This window comes from Plasmodium berghei (assembly GCF_900002375.2).
Source record: "Plasmodium berghei ANKA genome assembly, chromosome: 8".
Classification (NCBI taxonomy): Eukaryota; Apicomplexa; class Aconoidasida; order Haemosporida; family Plasmodiidae; genus Plasmodium; species Plasmodium berghei.
Window position 1 is genome coordinate 816202 of NC_036166.2, and position 20172 is coordinate 836373.

General features: G+C 20.2%; 4 protein-coding genes across 4 annotated transcripts; 1 reads left to right on the top strand and 3 right to left on the bottom strand.

The window, feature by feature from the left end:
• Nucleotides 1-92: 92 nt before the first annotated feature.
• Nucleotides 93-3325, bottom strand: PBANKA_0820700 (TLD domain-containing protein; the record flags this gene model as incomplete). The annotated part of the gene is made up of 2 exons (XM_034564376.1): nt 93-3017; nt 3230-3325. 2 exons carry the CDS (start codon nt 3323-3325, stop codon nt 93-95), a joined length of 3021 nt encoding a protein of 1006 aa, XP_034421179.1.
• A 1543-nt stretch (nt 3326-4868) lies between these two features.
• On the bottom strand, nt 4869-12427 carry PBANKA_0820800 (regulator of chromosome condensation-PP1-interacting protein; the record flags this gene model as incomplete). The annotated part of the gene is given in 2 exon segments (XM_034564377.1): nt 4869-6530; nt 6545-12427. 2 exon segments carry the CDS (start codon nt 12425-12427, stop codon nt 4869-4871), a joined length of 7545 nt encoding a protein of 2514 aa, XP_034421180.1.
• A 3307-nt stretch (nt 12428-15734) lies between these two features.
• PBANKA_0820900 (long chain fatty acid elongation enzyme, putative) lies at nt 15735-17366 on the top strand (the record flags this gene model as incomplete). Its single annotated transcript, XM_034564378.1, has 1 exon — nt 15735-17366. One exon carries the CDS (start codon nt 15735-15737, stop codon nt 17364-17366), a length of 1632 nt encoding a protein of 543 aa, XP_034421181.1.
• Nucleotides 17367-17926: 560 nt separating this feature from the next.
• Nucleotides 17927-19619, bottom strand: PBANKA_0821000 (chaperone, putative; the record flags this gene model as incomplete). The annotated part of the gene is made up of 9 exons (XM_034564379.1): nt 17927-18004; nt 18112-18172; nt 18276-18325; nt 18417-18470; nt 18584-18691; nt 18853-18949; nt 19087-19151; nt 19272-19387; nt 19511-19619. 9 exons carry the CDS (start codon nt 19617-19619, stop codon nt 17927-17929), a joined length of 738 nt encoding a protein of 245 aa, XP_034421182.1.
• Nucleotides 19620-20172: the final 553 nt, after the last annotated feature.

Below are 20172 nucleotides of genomic sequence, written 5' to 3' on the forward strand. Positions count from 1 at the left end.
CCCTTCGCATATAAATTTATGATATAAGAAAAAATAGTATAGAGTTTTTATTATGCTATTTCATCATATAACGTTTATATATTTTTTTCATTTTATGTGTCATCAAAAATCCATAATTGTAAAAATTGTATTTCAAATTCTTCATCATATGTTAATAAATCGTTATCATATGTGGTACTTTTGTTTGTTTGACCTTTACATAGATCATCATTAATGACTAATGCATAATTATCACCACCTCCTATTGTTATAGACCTTTCATCTGAATAAACATAATAATTATTTCGTGTCGTCCAATTATAAACTTGAATAGATGGTGTGTCATTAACTTTATTTTCTTTTTCATTTATTCCAAATTTGTTATTATTATTTTTTTTGTAAAATTCATTATTTTTTTCATTTATTATATCACAAATAAATTTATTATCAATTGAATTTTTTTTATTTTTCGGAAAAAAATTATTAGTTTCATAACTATCGCTAGAACTATTACTACTATTAGTAGTGTCATTTTTATTATTATCATTATTATTGTTTATTTTGAAATCATAATAATGTGTTTGATTTTTTGATTTGTTATCATATTCAATAATATCATTTTGTTGTATTTCTTGATTTAAATCATTTTTAGTTAATTCATCTAAATTTCCTTCATATTGTGTATTTAGTTTATTAACTAATGTAGTTTTTTCATGTTCAGAACAATCTGGATCAATTATATAATCACTTTTTATAGGGACTTTATTTTTTTCATCCTCTTTTGTTATTGACATTGTTTGAACATCCTCTTTTTCACTTTTTTCGTCTTCTTTTTTGAATGTCTCGTTTGACATGTTCAAATTCTCTGTGTTTGTTTCGAAAATGTTGGGATTGTAATAGTTTATACTAGTTTTGTTTTGCATATTTTTTTTACCATTTTCATAATTTGTATTATGTAATTTTTCCTTGAAAGTAAAAAGGAAATTTTCTCCCGAACCATAATAACAAGTATCGCATTGCAATTTGTCAAGAAAACATCCAAATAAAACATTATTCATATCAGATATTAATAAAATAATGCTACCTTTATTCGCAACACTTCTATATAATGTTTTAAAGGATACACCATGTATACTGGAGCAAAAGGCTAGTTTCCAAACTTTAATACTTAATGTCGGTGGCAAATAATAATTAATTTGTTTAGAAATATCTTTTGTTAATAATTTGACAGCATCATTAACATATTCTAATTTAGGTTCCAATGCTAAAGATTTAAAATCTTTAATATCGTTCATTAAACTTGATGTTAAACTTTGTTGTTTTAAATCAGTCGATTCTTGATATATTAAGGATTGTTTAATTATACATTTTAATAACTTATTTGATGTAAATGGTACTGATGTTATTGTTTTTTTAATTTTATTTTCTGACTTTTTTACATTATCAATTTCTGTGATTATTTTTGTTGTTGTATCATATGCTGTATTATTATTAAAAAATCGAAATAAAATAAAACATTTTTCTTCATATTTTTTACTTCCTTTTTTATGTGATTCATCATTTTCTATATGCCTTTGTAATGATTTTATTTTTATAATTTTGTTTCCTTGCTCATTATTATATGTAATTCCGTCTGAGGTTTTAGCTATAAATTGTTTTGGAAACACTTCTGTTACATTTTCAGATTGTTTTATGTACGAATTTGTATTATCATTTATTAAATTATTGATATCTTCTCTTTTTATTTGATCTAGATATACATAACTAGATTCATCAAAATTGTTAAATTCACCATTTTGAATAATTGTATTTGTTTTTTTTTTTTCTATATTAGTATTATCAATATCTAATTTATATTTTTCTCTGTTTTCATCATTTAATTTAGTATTTATTTTATTAGAATTTTGTAAATTCAATTGAGTAAGTATATTATTTTTAATAACGTTTTCATTGGGAATCGTTTTTTTTCCTGAATATGTATTTTCGTTTTTTTGTAAAAAATTATTTTTTTTTATAAAGGGATATGAATTTTTTTTAGATTTACTAAAAATATTTGAATTATTATCACCTTTAAAATTACAGCTAGAATAATTACCTGCATTGAAATTATTTTTATATGTTATATTTGGATGCGATGAAATAACTTTACTATAATTAATTTCATTTATATTTTGATATATTTTTAAATCATTATCATGCATATGATCAATTATATTATTTTTTGGTGATGATATATCAAAATGAATAAAACTATTTCTTTTTGATTTGTTTATTTGTTCATTTTGATTATTAATTTCTTGAAATGATCCATTTACTATTTCAATTTTGTTATAATTATTTATTTCGTCATGAGTTATATGTTTAGTTAAATTTGTTGAATTGTTTGTCGAATTCATTTGATTAATTTTATATCCTTTAAATGGAGTATTTTGAACTAAAGGTTGGGCTAAATTTAACATATAAGACAAACTTTTACTTATATATTTATAATAAGACATTCCTTTTTGTTTATTACAATCATCATTATAATTATTATTTGAATTGTATATATTGTTATTATTATTCAAACTATTAAATGTAGGATTAAATAAGCTACTATTACTATTTTCTTTGTTATTTATATTTGTATAAAAATAACCATTACTATTACTTTTTTTATTTGCTAAAAGTTTGCTTTCTTCTATATATATACTTTTTAACAATATTTGGATAAAGCCACATGTATCATCATTATTATAAAGATAAGTATACTTTGTTGGGACGACAATATGAGCACATTCATATATATCATATAAATCAATAAAAATTTGATATGTTCCTATTCCATTTTTAATAACATGTTTATCTCTTAAATCTGGTTCAAATAATAATGATTCTTTTGTTAATATTAAATAACCACTTATGGAAAAGTCTGTTAAACAATATTCACATTGTTCTCTAAATATTATACAATTTTTTTTCATTTTTTCTTTTTCATTTTTTATGGATTTGCTTGAATTTGGTGAAATAATAGCATTCCTTATCACTCCTTTTTCAAACTTTGTAAAATAAAAATAAATTTTTAAAAATGTTATGATTAATTCATAATATATATATACACACACACATGATTGTGATTTACACTATTTCATATTATATGAATAAAAAAAAAAAATTAAAATTTAGTATGATATTAGGGAATAATTTGGTACAAAACAAAAAACTATTTTAATATTATATAGTATATGTATGAATAGACATTTTTTTTTACCTCGAATTTATTGGAAATTTGTGATTTGTTTGTTATTTCTTCATTTTGGAAAACATTTAAAACTTTTATTTTATCACGTGTTTGACTTTCATCCATTATAATTAATTTTTTTAAGACATTTTTTTAAAAGTATATTTGTATGTAAGGTTAGCAATATTTATTATTTGTGTTTTTTTTTTTTTTATGAATGTAGTAAAAACAAAACTTAAAGGGAATGTTATGGAAATATAAATATTATATATGCATATATGCAAATATATAAATATTTAGGTTTTCACACGAAAACGATTACAAAAGTTTAATGTAATTTTATTGAGGAACTATTAAAAGGTTAAAAATAAAATGTAATTATTGGGGATGAAATAAATGCGGTGATATAATAAAACTTGAAATATAAATGTGTATATATGAATAATATAACTCCCTTTTATTTTGCTACAATTATTCAATTATATATTTTTTTATACTAATTTGTCTTATCTAATTGGGAAATTACTACCTTTAAATTTGCAAACAAAATGAAAAAAAATATATATATATTATATTTATCAGGATGTAATTCATACATATATTATATATGTATAGAAAAAATAAAAATAATAGAAAAGAAGAGGTTATTAGGTAAAGAATTTTATATTGAATAAAAATATGCTAAAAAAATAAAATAAAAATAAATGTGAACAAAAATTAGGTGTAATTATTTCACTATATAAATTAAACGCATTCACAATAATATGTGCGCAATACAGTTTATAAATAAAATAACTTAAATCATAATATTAAATAATTTAATAAAAAAAGTAAATAAATATCACACTATTTTTAACATTGTAATAAAAAAATAATAAAACGATGATAAAATATGTACCAAATAAAAGAGGCTAAAGCTTCGCATAATTATAAATTTATTTGCATAATGGGAAATAAAAATAGTTATACACATTTTTTTATTTATTAAATATTTCATTTAAACAAAAAAAAATGATAAAATAAAAAAATTAAGCGTTTAAAACCTTTTCATTTTAACTATCAAATACACAATGTTAGGGTTTATATTATGAGGCATCCTTATATATATATTTTTTTTTTTATCTCATAAGTATATATAATATTTTATATTTACAAAATTTAAGAATATTTATATTCAAAAATATTATGTGCTATAATGAGCATATTAGTTTGTTTGGAATAATAAAGTTAAACATTACAAACCCCAAACTATGTAGGAAATATAACAGTTTTCATTTATTTGTTTGCCCATTTATATGTAATATTATTTTTCATATTTGTCAAAATTCTTATGAAAAACATTTTTTTAAAGGAAAATGTTAAAAAAATGTGATTATATAAATTTAACAAAAAAAAAGGGGGGGGGAGGTAATTTAAGAAAACGAGCAACATGCACATACTTTAAAACATGAAGCGACGTTTATTTCATTACTGAAAATAAGGAAATTAAAAATAAATAGAAAGAACTGATGAATAAATATTGCAAATAAAAATAAAAACAAAAGATAATAAAACAAAATAAACTTATTTTTTATGTTAAAAAAACAAATATATGTATTAAAGTCTTATATATTATGAATTGTGATACTTTTTATTGTCTGTTATTTTCCACATTAAAATATGAATAATTTTAAGATGAAAAAACATTTTTAATATTATTTTCAATCATATTTTGAATATTTAACATACTTTTGTTTACTGATTTATCGTCCATTGATTTGTCAAAAACATTATCAATTATTTTATTTATTAATTTGTTTGTTTTTTTTAAATTTTTATTTGTGTCATTTTGGTTTTTATTTAAATAGGTTAAAAAATTTATGTCTTTATTTATACTATCGTTATTAATTTCATTTGAAAGTATTTTATTTTTATTTGATAAATCACTATTTGTTATTGGAAATTTTGTATTATCTTCAATTCCTTTTAATCGTGTTTCTTTTTTCAAGTTATTTGTTTTATTTCTAATATTTTTTTTTTTTTCACTATGTAAATTAGAATTTTCAATAATGTTATTATTATCATCACTCAATTCTGAAATGTTTGCATTTACTGTTTCAATGGATTGAATTTTTAAACTCTCCATTTTGTCATTTGTTTTTTTTAAGTTTCGAATTGCCATTTCGGAGTTTTCAGTTACTATTTTTTTTTTTTTTTTTTCTCTTTTTTTATTTAACAAATTTTCTATCATCTCACATAAATCTTCTTTTTTTTTTCCATCCATCTTTTCATTTAAATTACAATTATTTTCATCACTTAACTCAGAAACTTCTACACTTTCTTTATCAGATATATTTTCTGAATTATTGTGGATAGCATCTTTTTTTGGATTATATACTACTTCAGTTACTGTGCTAAAAAATTGAGTTTTATCATTATCTTGTTTCTTTTTCTTATCTTTTTGTATTTCTTGTTCAACTTTATCTATTTTTGAATTAAGAGTTTTATTTTTTTTTTGTTTTTCTTTTTTTTTATCATGTACGTGGTTATTTGATTTGCTAATACTTTTGTTTAGACTCGAATCGTTTCCTTTTATGCTTTCAAGTGATGATATAACTTTTTCTGCATTATCACTTTTGTAATCGTCATTTTTTATGCCCTTTTTATATTCTTCAGTACAACTATCTAAATTGTCTAAAAATACCAATTTGTCATTTTCATCTTTATTAATATTATAACTTGTTTCCATTTTATTATTTTTTACAAACTCATTTAAAACATCAATTAGTTTTTCCTGTAATTTGTCCATTTCTTTATCTTTGTTAGGATCAACATTTTTTAAAGTTGTTTTAATTAAATTGTCTAAGAATGGATTTACTAAAAATTCTATTTTTTTATTAGCTTCCTCAGGTTTTATTTTGTTATCTTTATAGGATATGTTAAACATATCTAGAGGTTCTCTTTTTTCAAATTCGATGTTTGTACATGTCTTTGAAGCAACTTCTAAATCATCATTTATAGACAACTCTTTTGAAGAATTCAACATATCACCACCATTATGTTTTATAATATCTAAGATAGATGTATTTTTTTTTTGATGTTTGGAATATATAATATTATTTATGTTGGAGGTATTGATTTGTTCAGTATATTGAGCAATTATAATATCCTTTTCTTTAAGTTGTGTTTTTAAATTTACAGTTTCATCTTTTAGCTGATCGTTTTTTGTTAATAATTCATGATTATAATTTTTTATAGAATTGTAATTTTCTTTTAATTCATTATAATTATTTTCGAATATTTTTATAGAATTTTTTAAATCATTAATTTTTTTTTTTTTTTTTTTTCTTTTTGCAAATTTAATTTATACTTATCTAAATTCCGTAGCAGTTTTTTTTCCTTTAGTTTATATTGTTCACATTGTTTTGATAATAAAGATAATTTATTATTATATTCTCCGTTTTGTTTTATTACATTTTCTTTAACTTTTTCAATGCTTAATATTTTATTTACTAATTGTTGCAAATCATAATGATGTTGATGTGATTCTTCATCAAGTTCATTTTTCAAAATTTTATTTTCATTTTGTATTTTTTCTATATATGTTTGAATTGAATTTTTATTTATTCTAATAATTTCATTGGTTTTTACAACAGTACTTTCTAATAAAAATCGGAGATAATTGTTTTGTTTATACATTTCTTCTTTTTCATTTTTTATATTATTATATTCTATCATAATATATTTTATATCTTTTAACATACGCTTGGCATATTTTATATATATATTTTTTTTATTTAAATTTGTTTCTAAATTATTTTTTATATTTTTATAATAATTGTCACAATTAATATAATATTCTTCTTCATCATTTATATTATTATCAATTTTGTTTATTAACATACTTTTTTTTTTTTTTTTTTTTTTTTTTTTCTCATTTTCATCTAAAAACACTTCTATGTTTTGTATCTTATTTTGTCTACTATTTTCTTCTGAAATATATTTTTTCATACATTTTATTTCTTTTTTAAAATTTTTTAAAATTTTTGTTTTTTTTTTACAATCGTTATTTGTATAATATTCAACGTTTTCATTAACATTCTTTGTTTTATTTTCATTTCCTTTTAATAATAATAAAGAAACCGATTTTGAATTGTGTTTTTCTTCTTCATTATAATTGCAATTGTCTGTATCTGTTATGCACATTTTTGATGGCTTTATCTTTTTGCTTTTATTTAAAAGTATACTATTTATTCCTTTTTTTTTTTTACTTAATAAAACAATACTATCTTGAGATGTTTCATTTTTTGTAGATATCATATTTTTACTTTTAACATTTGTGGTTTCGTTGTCTATTGGGTTATTATAAATAATTAATTCTTGGGCATTTTTTTTTTTTTTATTTATTTTTTTATTATCCATTTTAGTAACAATAGACGGTTTGGTTTGAATTGTATGATTTAAATCAGATGTTTCTTTATTTATGAAACTAGAATCACTTGTTTCTGTTTTTTTTATATTTATATTATTCATATTATACAACCCGGGTGATCCTTTTTTAATTATTTTTTTTTTTAACATTTTTCCATTTATATTAGTTGTGTAATTATCTTCAAGCTCACCATTTACACAGACTATATTTTTCATAACATTATTTCCTGGACTGTTTTCATTTAAATTTTTTCCAACTTCACTTAGATTATTAAATATTTCTTTTTCAGAATTAATATTAAATGGTACTTTTCCAAATCTGCTACTACTTTTCGAAAGGCAATTTTTTTCATTTTGTAGGCTTTTTATTTGTGATTTTGGAATTAAATTTCCATTATCAGTATTATAAATAATATGGGTAGCTTTCCTCAATTGTGAAATTTGATAATCTTTTTTATTTCCATTTTTATAAGTAGATAGATGCATACAGTTATAATTATTTGTATTATTAGTTGCCTCTAACATAGGCATACCATTTTGAGTAGAAATAGAAAAATTATTAGAAATATCTATATCTTTATCATTTTCTTTATAATATTCTCCTTTTATGTTAATTATTTTTTGATTATCCATAACATATCCTCTATTATTTATGTCATCATTATTAATACTAACTGTTTCAGGTTTTACTTGTTTATTACAAAAATTGGTAAGTCCTATAGCTGATACAAATAATTGCTCACTCTTTAAATTTTGTATTTTTTTTTTTTGAATAAAATTATTCTCAGAAGAGGGTGCTTTATTTTTGGTGTTAATTAATACATGGTTTTTTTTTTCATTTTTCAAAACATTCTGACTTGTTAATATTTTATTTGTATTTTTTCCATTTTTTGTGCCAACCTCTGAAATTGTTTTATTTTTATTATTTGTTACAATTTTACAAAAAATATTATTATTAATAATTGTACTGTGTTTCTTTTTTGTTGGTTGATTTTTTATGAGATTTGATTGTTCATTTTGCGAAATGGGGGTATTTAAATTTATTACATCATCATGTTTGTTATAATTAGACATATCAATAGTGTCTATTCTTTTTTTATTATTTGTTCTTAACATAGGAAAACTTTTTATTTCATTTTCAATTTCAATTTTTTGATTTTTTAAAATCATATTTTGATAATAATTTTTCATAGATTTTGTTAAATATATTTTTTTAATATTTTTTTTACTTATATTGTATCGAATTTTTAATTTTTTTTTAATATTAAATATTATATCATTTAATAATAAAATGTGTAATCTATATTTTCCATTTTTTCTTTTTTTTTCATAATTAAGAATTTTTTTATTATATTTTGCTTTTTTCCTAATTTTTTTTATAAATTCTTTAAGCATATCAAAATTTATGTTACCGTTATATAGAAAGTTGTTTATATTAAATATGTAAATATCGTCTTCTTCATTATTTGTGCAAATAGTATTTAATTCAACATTTTCTGTATTTTGATTAGTACAAACATTTATATTATAATTTTTGTATTTATTTAATATATCCATATTTGTAATATTATTATTTATGCAATTTTTATCATTTGTTTTATTTTCATGTATGTCGTTATAACTTAGATCCATGTTGGGTTGTGAATTGTTCATTTGGGTTTTATGATCTCTAATATATACTGATGATAATTTTGTATTTTCGAATGTTTCTATATTTTTTAAATTGTTTTTTTCTTCAGAGCTTGTGCTTTCATAATATTTTTCTATACTACCACCTTCTACATATAAGTCAGTATTATTCATATCTAGTTCACCATTTTGACAATATTCCTTATGATTTATTTCCATTTTTATATTTTCATTTTTAATTAAATGAATATTATTCGAGGATTTTTCTGAATTGTATATTTTATCATGTTTCTTTATATCTACAATGTTATTATTATTTTCATTTAAAAAAATCGTATCCATATTTGTTGCATTATTCAGAATTGAATCAGTATTACAAATTGTAGATCCTTCCAATTGTTCTTTATAATAATTTTTAAAATTGTGTTCACTATCTTTATTGATATCATATACATCTACTTCATTGGGATCGTCACTTTCCACTTTAAGATAAGCCTGATCATTTGGAAAATTGAAATATTCTCGGCACGTGTTGTCAATATTATTTGCTTCAAAATCCATAATATTTGATTCATTTAATTGATCATTTCTATTTTCTTGGCATGAATCATCACTATATTCACTATCTTTATCATAATCAGATTCGTCAATATTTCCATCATAGTCTACATTAATATTAATTGGTTCATAGCTATTTCTTTCTAAATCATATGTATATTTCGAAAATGATACAGTTTTTCTTATATCAGTTGTACTTGGTGTTTTTTTTAAAGCTGATTTTAAATTAGGGTTATTTTCATCATTATTAATAATAATAATATTTTTTGCATCTAAATAATCGGATTCTGAAAGTCCATAAAAATTAGTTGAAAAAAAATCATCTTCTTCATCATAATATTTGTTTAATTCCTCATTCATATCACAATCGTTATTTATTTCAACATCATCATTACTAATAAACTTTCTACTATTATATTTAATATTGTCAATATTTTCATTTTCCATATTAAGTTTGATATTATGTATTTCTTTTTTATCATTATAATTACTATCCATTTCGAAAATGCTGTCATCATTGTTATTAATATTATCAATATAATTTGAATCATTTGGAATTTTGCAAATTGGATTGAAATTAAATGGAATGCTTTCTTTTGTTTGTATTTCATTATATTCAGAAAAAGAAAAATTAATTAAATCACTGTTATTCAACCCGTTTATTTTATTTGTTTTGCTTTCATTCTTGCCCTCAATTTCGAAAGCTTTGACAGAAAAAGAATTATCAATTATTGGATTATCAGGAATCGAATTTGGTGTTTGTCCATAAGTTTTTTCATTAAAACAAATATTTAAATTATTGCTATTGTTACTATTATTATTGCCATTATTCGATGGTACAATATCGTTTTGATTAGTTTCCTCGCCATATTTTAATGTGGGTTCACTTTTTATTTTGTTTTCATTTATTTGATCCTTAAAATTGTGAACTTCACCATTTTCATTATAATTTTTAAGATCACAAACATCATCTTTATTATTATTGAGATTATTTCTAAAATTGTTTGGCTTATCTGAATTAGTAGCCTTTTGGTGTGTATGATTCAGGTCTTTTTTTACATCTTTTTTTACATCATCTTTTACATCTTTTTTTACATCATCTTTTACATCTTTTTTTATATCATCTTTTACATCATCTTTTACATCTTCTTTTACATCTTTTTTTACATCATCTTTTACATCATCTTTTGCATCATCTTTTGCATCATCTTTTGCATCATCTTTTGCATCATCTTTTGCATCATCTTTTGCATCATCTTTTACATCATCTTTTGCATCATCTTTTACATCATCTTTTACATCTTTTTTTACATCATCTTTTACATCTTTTTTTACATCATCTTTTACATCTTTTTTTACATCATCTTTTGCATCTTCTTTTGCATCTTTTCCATTGTTTGAAACAGATTCAGAGTTGGTTTCTAGTAATGAGTTAGAATTTTTGTCAGAAGTTGAACCCATTTTTGCATCTACGACATTGTCAGATTGTAAAAAGTTGTCTACTCCAATAATTAAATTGTCATATGAACTTATCAAATTAATTTTTAAATTATTAATATAATACCCATGAGAAGATGTATTGATATTTTTTATCCACATATTTTTTTTTGAACATAATCCGATAATATAATTGTTATTTATATGCAAACTATCAAATTTATTTTTTATAATATTTGGTTTATTTCCATATGTACCACCCCATATATATATATCACCATCTATTGTTTTACATAAACTTATTTTACCCGCATTTATAAAATTCACATTTTTTAAATTTTCTATTTTATTAGGTTCATAATAATCTAAAAAATTTCCATGTCCTAAAGAACCATTAATATTATTTCCCCAAGAATAAACATTATTGTTAAAACTTATAGCCAATATAAAATTATTTCCAATTGTTATTTTTTTAAAAGCTATATTATTTGTATCAATAAGATGAGGGTGCAATAATGTTTTATTTATTTTATTTTGATTTAATTTTGATTTAAGAAAATTTTCATTTATCAATCCAAAACCATATAAAAGCCCATCTATTGTTAAATATAGGGTATATTTATCAGAACAATATACATTTTTTATAATATTACTTTCTAGATTTACTTTGTATACTTTATATGTTTTATGATTGCTTGGAGCCTTGCAATTGTTTTCATTTTTATCATTTTCGCCATTTTTATGATCATCCTCAATCATATTATTACCCAACTGACCATGTGAATTATTTCCATATGTAAATAAATCGCCATCTTTTGAAACAAAAGCGATATGATTTGATCCACTACTAACATCATGAATTGTTTTATTTTTTAAAATATTATCTATTAATAAATATGGAACGTTTTTATCACAATCTTCTTTATTATCTAAATGCCAACAATAAATTTTACCAATTTGTGACAAAAATGCAATTATAGATTTCCCACAACTCACTTTTACTATTTTAACTTGAGGGTAATATATTTTGTGCGTTATTATTTCTTTTTTTTTTTCATTAATATTTATATTATCTGCCTCTTGTTTATCTACAAATAATGTAGATTCTGTCTTATCTACATCTTTACAATCATTATTATTAACATCATTTATAATAAATAAATTTATTTTACTACCTCGAATATCAATAGACATTTTATTATTATTTATGTCACTTTTAATTTTTTTTTTTTTTTTTTTTTTGTATGCACATATCTACTATTTCAATTATGAAAAAATATTTAGAGCAGCTGGGTATAAAAATATATCATAATAAAAATGATGAAAAAAATAGTACATGTATTTATTAACAATGGAAAAAAATATACAACTAAATTGCAAATATATAATTTGAAAATAGCAAACTAAACAAAGAATGTTTTGAATGAATCAAAATTATAATATTAACGAATATTCGGAAAAATAAATAAAATTAAAAGAATATAACAGAAAAGTTCCAAAATTGTACTTAACATAAAAATATATGCACTCATATAGAAAATATAAACATTGGGAAACTTAAACAAATGATATACAATTATATAAAAAAATAAAATACGAAAATGAAGAAAAATATATGTTTATATTTAATGTGCCGAAAGAAGCACATTTTACATGAAATAATATTAATGAAAATCGTGAAATATGTATGCTCATATATTTAACTTAAATCCATACATACCTATTAAATTTTTTAACATCAATAAAAAAAAATAAAAAAAAAGTAAAAATAAAACAATAGTATTATGTTCAAAAAATATCGTAAGCATATATAAAAGACATATTTTTTATTGTAAAAAAATCAGCTATATGGGAAAAGTATACTTAAAGGATGAACTAAAAAAAAAGAGAAATAACAAACATTTATAAATATCTAAACCATGCATATATCCATACATATTTATATGTGCATGAATATTCATGTATTAGACATTTTGTGGTTATGTATTAAATTACAACAAAAAAAAAAAGCAAAAGATATAAAATAAAAAAATATATAACATTCCTTTGTTATAAAAGAAATACAGAAAAAAAATGTAAATAAAATAAATGTAAATAAAGTAAATGTAAATAAAAAAAATGCAAAACCAACAAAAGTAAAATATTCTGTTCTATTTTTTATATCGTTTGAAAAATATAGTAAACATATTTTTTTGTAATATCACAATTTTTTTTTTATAATTTAAATTATATGGAAATAGATAAGTTACTGGGAAGCTAAAATGTTAAATACTATATATTGTAATTGTGTGAAGAAATAATATAAAAAATAATTTTTTTATATATATAGCAAATTTAACATTGTAAAATAAAATGTTATATATTCGTATGCACTTGGAATACAAACTTAAAAAAATATATAACTTGTTTAGTTATACATTTTTAATTTGATTTTCACATAAATTTGAATTTATATATTTTGTTTTAATGGTTGTAAGGGGGATAACAAAAGTTTTATCATAATTTTTGCATATTATTACACACTAGGAAATTATTTTAAATTAGAAAAAAACAAATATTTTATAAAACGATAACAAATTGCTTTTTTATTTTTTATTCTGTGTTTTTGTTATTACTATACATAAATATATATGTACATACAAAAACAGGTTGTAAAAATGATTTAAAAAAAAATAAAATAAAGACATTTGAGATGGACAAATATATATTATATTTTCATAATTGGAATTTATAATATGAAATATCATTTTTTTTCTCTATGTTTAAGATTTTTTATTTAGTATAACCATATATATAATATTTTTTTTTTTTGGGCATTTTCATGAAATCTTTATATTTTTTATTTTATAAAATAATACCTTCAATGTTCATAAAATTAAAATACTAATACATATTAATATGTATCTAGTTTTAAAAAAGTATATAAATTATGTCAATAAAAAACAAACCTATATTTTTACATATTTGTAATTTCATATTATTTTATTTCGCATTATAACCACTAAACCTATTTGAGCATATCAAATTGTTGTATTTCCTATAAAGTATTTCTAACAGAATAAAACATAACCATATAAATAATTATGCATGCATACCTCTCATTATTATATAATATAAATACATTAACATATTCACACGGTTATTGGGTTTATTAACCTATTCACACATATATGTGTGCAATTATTTATATTATATATATATGTCTTATGTGTATTTATTTTCTATTTTTATTTTTGGGGGGGGGAGAATGAGAGGAAACTGTGGTTTGGTTTTATTTATTCGGGTTTGGAATATGATGCGTTATTTATTGTAAAGGTAGAATAAGGCGAGTTATTGCCATATAGTTTTGAGCATTTTACAAATTCATTTTTTTGGCTTTTCAATTTATTATTATTATTATTATTGCTATTACTATTATTTATTTCAATGTAAAAAATTATGTATTGAACTCATCGATTTAAAAAAGGTATTAAAATTTTTTTTTTGAATTCGACAAATAATAAATTGTATTTAAAAAAAAAGAACTATATATCCAATATATTCCTGTATCCAAAAAAATCCACATAAAAGTTTATATAAAATGTTTACTATTTATTTATTTATTTATTTTTTTTATAACTGCTTATTATATGAAATAGGGAAAGACAATTTATATTAATACTTCAACAAGCTATAGGATTATATGTTTTTTTTTTATGCAACCTTTGTTAAATTTTTTTCAAAATTTATGAATTAATAAGCATAATATTATTATATATTATCAGTTAATTTATAATATAAAGTTGAAAATAAATTGAAACAGTCTTATAGAATATTATGTAACGAACAAAGCATGGAGAAAATATTATTTCCTTATTTTATTAATATATATTTATGTGTATGCATATATGGTATAATTTAAATGGTTACTATTTTTTGTAGAAAAAAAATATATTTTCATTTTCTAATTTTAATGAAAACACGTTTTATTTTTGTTACATATTTTTATAGATAATCAAAGGTACAACACTTAACACATAGCAATTTGTATAAGTGCATATGCATATATGTATTTTTTAATTTATATTTACCCAAATTTTTAAATTAAAATTTTCATTCAAATAATTAAATATATTTTATATATATATATGTATATTTGTTTTTAAAAAAAAAATTTATATAAGCAATTGTGTAAATGTTGCAGTTTACAACACCATGTATTTTTTTACATGTATAGGCTAATCATCATATATAATATATTTGTTTATTTATTTTGCTCTCAAATTTACAATAATAATTATACAAATATTCAGGTTTGTATCAATATATATAAACAAATTAAATAAGCATATATATACCTTTAAGAACTAGTCAAAGGGAAAAATAATTTAAAAAAAAAACACACAATATAATAAAGAGATAAAATAAATAAATACACATGTATTGGTTTGAAGAAACAGAAAGTGAAATTTAATAAACATCTATAATTATTATTTTATATTTTTTTCACAAAATTGAAAAAATGAAAATTATAAACGAAAAGTATTGGATCCCAGGAAAGGGGAGAGAACTAGCAATAAAATATGAACCAATGATTTTAGCAATATCTTTTTTATATATTCCAATAATTCTTATTTTTCAAGAAATAATGAAAAAAAGAAAAGAAATCGAAGCAAAATATATAAAAATTTTATGGAATTTAAGTCTATCGTTCTTTTCATTTTTAGGAGTTTTATTTATTATATTATATGATAAAAATGTTTTAAAATATTTAATTTTAGAAGAAAAAGAATATAGTGCTATAACCAGAGCAGTAATATGCATATTTACATTAACAAAAGTAATTGAATATGGAGATACATTATTTTTAATTTTAAAAAAAAAAAAATTAACTTTTTTGCATAGTTATCATCATTTAACTGTTGTAATATATTGTTTATACTCTCAAAAAGAGTTAGTATCACATGCACATTATTTTGTATTTTTAAATTTAATAGTACATAGTATTATGTATTGTTATTTTGGTTGTATATATATTATACCAAAAATAGTATATAGATTTCGTAAACTTATAACATGCTTACAAATATTTCAAATGTTTATAGGAATATTTATATCATATTATGCTATAAAAAATGTAGACAATAATGTTTATATAAATAATGCAATTGCAAGCTTTACTTTATATTTAACATATGCATTTTTATTTTTAAATTTTTATTTTAATAATTATTATAGAAATATAAAAGGAGATGTTGCAACATATATGATAACCATACATGTACTAGGATTTATAGGATTTATAATGTTGTGTAAAAGTAAAGACATTTTAAAATTATTTGTTGAAGTATTAGTGGGATCTATATTTACATTATCTTTACTAAAATTTTCATTTTATTTTAATGAAAATTATTATTATTCTTTTAAAAATAAAATCCCAGAAACTAATTTTAATGAGCAAATGCATATGTTTAAAAAATATAAAAATATGTATTATTCAAATATGGCTTTATTAAAAAAAATAATTATTAATATGATAAAAACATTTTTGTTATGTTTTAACGGATTTGCAACATATGCCCATGACAATATTTTTATTTTTGTAAATTTTTATTCAAAAAAAATTAAAGAAATTCAAAATGAAGGAATAATTTTAGAAAAACAAGAAACAGAAAATTATCAAATTATTGCCACTAAAAATCAAAAGGAGAAAAATTATTTTTCAGACAATATACAAAAATCTAACAAAATTAAAGATGAAAATATAGAGAAAAAAAATATAAAATCTTTAAAAAATTCTTTAAATTTTCAAAATTGTTATAATTTAATAAAATATATATATAATGCATCTATTATATCCTATATAATATCAAAACCACCTATAGATAATATTTCGAGAAAAGAATATCAAAAAAATGGAGATATATCAGTACAACCCCATGTATATCAAAATTATAATTTGTTTTATATAATTAAAAAAATCATAAAATCTTATTTGTTATATCTTATTTGTTTAATCATTCCAATATATTATGGACTTAAAGTTTATAATGATGCAATATTAGGATTATGCGTTCATGGGGCATTTCGATGGGTTATTGAAATATATTCTACCAAAATATTTAAAAAATCAGATAAAAAAAAGTTTTATTAAATTATATAATAAAATTCCACACAAATTATTATATTTATGAACTGACAACTTATTAACCGATTTGTATACAACAAACCATTTAATTGCATAAAAGAAAAAAGCATTTTCTCTCATTTATTTTCCGTGGTTCGCTGATGTTAACAGCTTTTTTATTGTTTTATTTATATATTAAAATTGTTTTGCAAAAACTTAGCAACATATATTATTTTAAAGCGTTACCGCATGTTTTCATATTTACATACTTGCATATCTACATAACTTCATGTAGTTATATTTTTCTTAAACATATTTTTTTAAAAATACTTTTTACATTGATCTTGAAAATTACAAGACCGATTATCTTAATTATTTTAGAAATAAAAGAATAAGTCTTATTTTTTTTTAACAAAAATATTTTTATGAATATAAAAAAAAACGCATGTACAAATTAAACTATAAATATTCGTTCATAAAATATTTATATTCCATATAATAATACAAAAACAATACAAAATTGTGTGTGAAAAAAAGTAAGAAATCATATAACAAAATAAATTCCAATATATTATTATTTTGTGATATTATATATTTTGCAACCTATCCAAAATTCTATTTATAAATTTTAATCTTTTTAAAGCATTTATAACATTGTTAAAATCCTAAAAAAAAAAAAATTTATAAAATATTAAATGTAAAAAAAACAAGAACCAATTCAGCAATAGAATTGCTACTGAAGTCATCAAAAATAGACGGTTTATATTATTACCTTTTGCTTGAAATAAAGTTTTATTTTTTCTACATGATCTTGATATTTATCTTTATATTTCCTAATATTATATTAAAAATAAGACATTTATAAAATTTAAGAATATAGAAATAAATATATTATATATTAAAATAAATATGTTATCCAATTTTATGGTTTACTACTTTGTCAATTCCACAATGTTCGCATTAGGATTATTAATTTCCTCGTTTATCTTAAAAAAGTAAATGAAAGTACATACAAATCCATATTAACATAATTAAAATCGGCACATTCATATATCATCATTAAAATGTTCGACATACCTCAAAAATTTCAAATAAAAATTGCTCGTCATCTAAGTTTTCTTCTTCATGTATCTAAGAAGTTAGCAACAATACAATGTACCAAAATTGTGCAATATTCCTAATTGCACGCGGGTATATGTATGTATATATGTATGAACGGATTGTTGGGTAACTAAGTAACATACCTTATAATTATATTTATTGTCCATGATATATATAGCTCGATCTATATCATTCAAAAGGATTTTATAAGCATGGTTTATGTAACTTGAGGCGTCATTTACTTTTTCCAACTGGAATAGTAAATACAAGAAAAAAGTGCTTTATTTGTAAATTATATTTAATGTTTTCATCATAAAATTCATAGAAATAAAATAATTGGAAACACATATATTTTGTTCATACTATTTTTATATTATATATATTAAAATGTGTTCATAAAATGATTTCCTACTTCAGGGTTTTGAGAATTTCGATCAGGATGGTATATTTTTTGAATGTCATTAAATTTTTTTTTTAAAATATTTTTGTCTATATCGTAGTTTGTTTCTCTAAAAATAAAGTAGAAATAATAAGTAGAGGAATAACAAATGGTGAAGATAGTGTATTATAGAAAAATGCATAACTGTGTGAGCATTCATATTAAAGCTATTTTATTTAAACACATATGTTTTGTCTATTTTTATACATGTCAAAAAGCTCGAAAAAGTTAAAGATTTTAAACACTTCTACACTAATCAATGCTTTACAACTCTAAACAAGTGAAAAAAAACAAAACAAAAAATTAATAATTATTTTCGTCTTTTACATTTATAAGTGTATATCATTTTTTTATTTAATTTAAATAATCATGTTGGCAAAAAGGGAACAAACCTGGCAACACAAAGGTACTATAGTTTCGACATTTATATCACAATTACAATTATAGCATTTTACTTTTTTAATTTTTGTTCTGTTACTAAAATTTAGAATACTAGATTTATTACTATCTATGAATTGGATTGAATAAAAAATAAGCATAGATATATATGAATACAAATATATAGCAATTGAAAAATAGGAAAAATGATAAATTATTAATATATGATTCATTTTTTTATGGCATTTCTTACTTATGAAAACCCTATTAATTATTTTTGAAGATATAGGACTTAGCTTTGTTGCATTTCCTATTATGTTGTGTTTCCACAATAAAGGAAATGCATATTTAATTTTATTCATTCCTTAATATTGAACTATGATTTAATATATATGTTTTAAAAGTATATAAATAGTTTAACACAAACAATATATATACTTAATTCTTTCTAATAATATTCATTGTTTTAATTTTACTTAAAAAAAATGTAAGTGATTTTAAATATTATGTTAGCAGCATACATTGCATATATTAAGTTAAAAAATTAAAACATAAAAAAATAATTAAAATTTAAATAAAATTAAAATGAAAAAAAAAATAATAATAAGTCAAAATTTAACCCAATTTTATAAACAAACTTTTAAGCTATATCCCAATTTGGTCACAAAAAATTAGCAATTACATATATAATAGTATGCATTATAAGGACTATTTACTATATTCTTGACGTTATATTATATATATATTTTTTTTTTTAATTTATATGCATGGTAATCTAAAATAAACAATAAATAAATATATAAGCATATATACATGTTTGTAGGTGTTAATAGTGTGAACTATTGAAGAGGAAAATTCGATTATTATTTTTTTTTTACTTAAAATTTTTTTTAGCTAACTTAATTTTCCAATAAT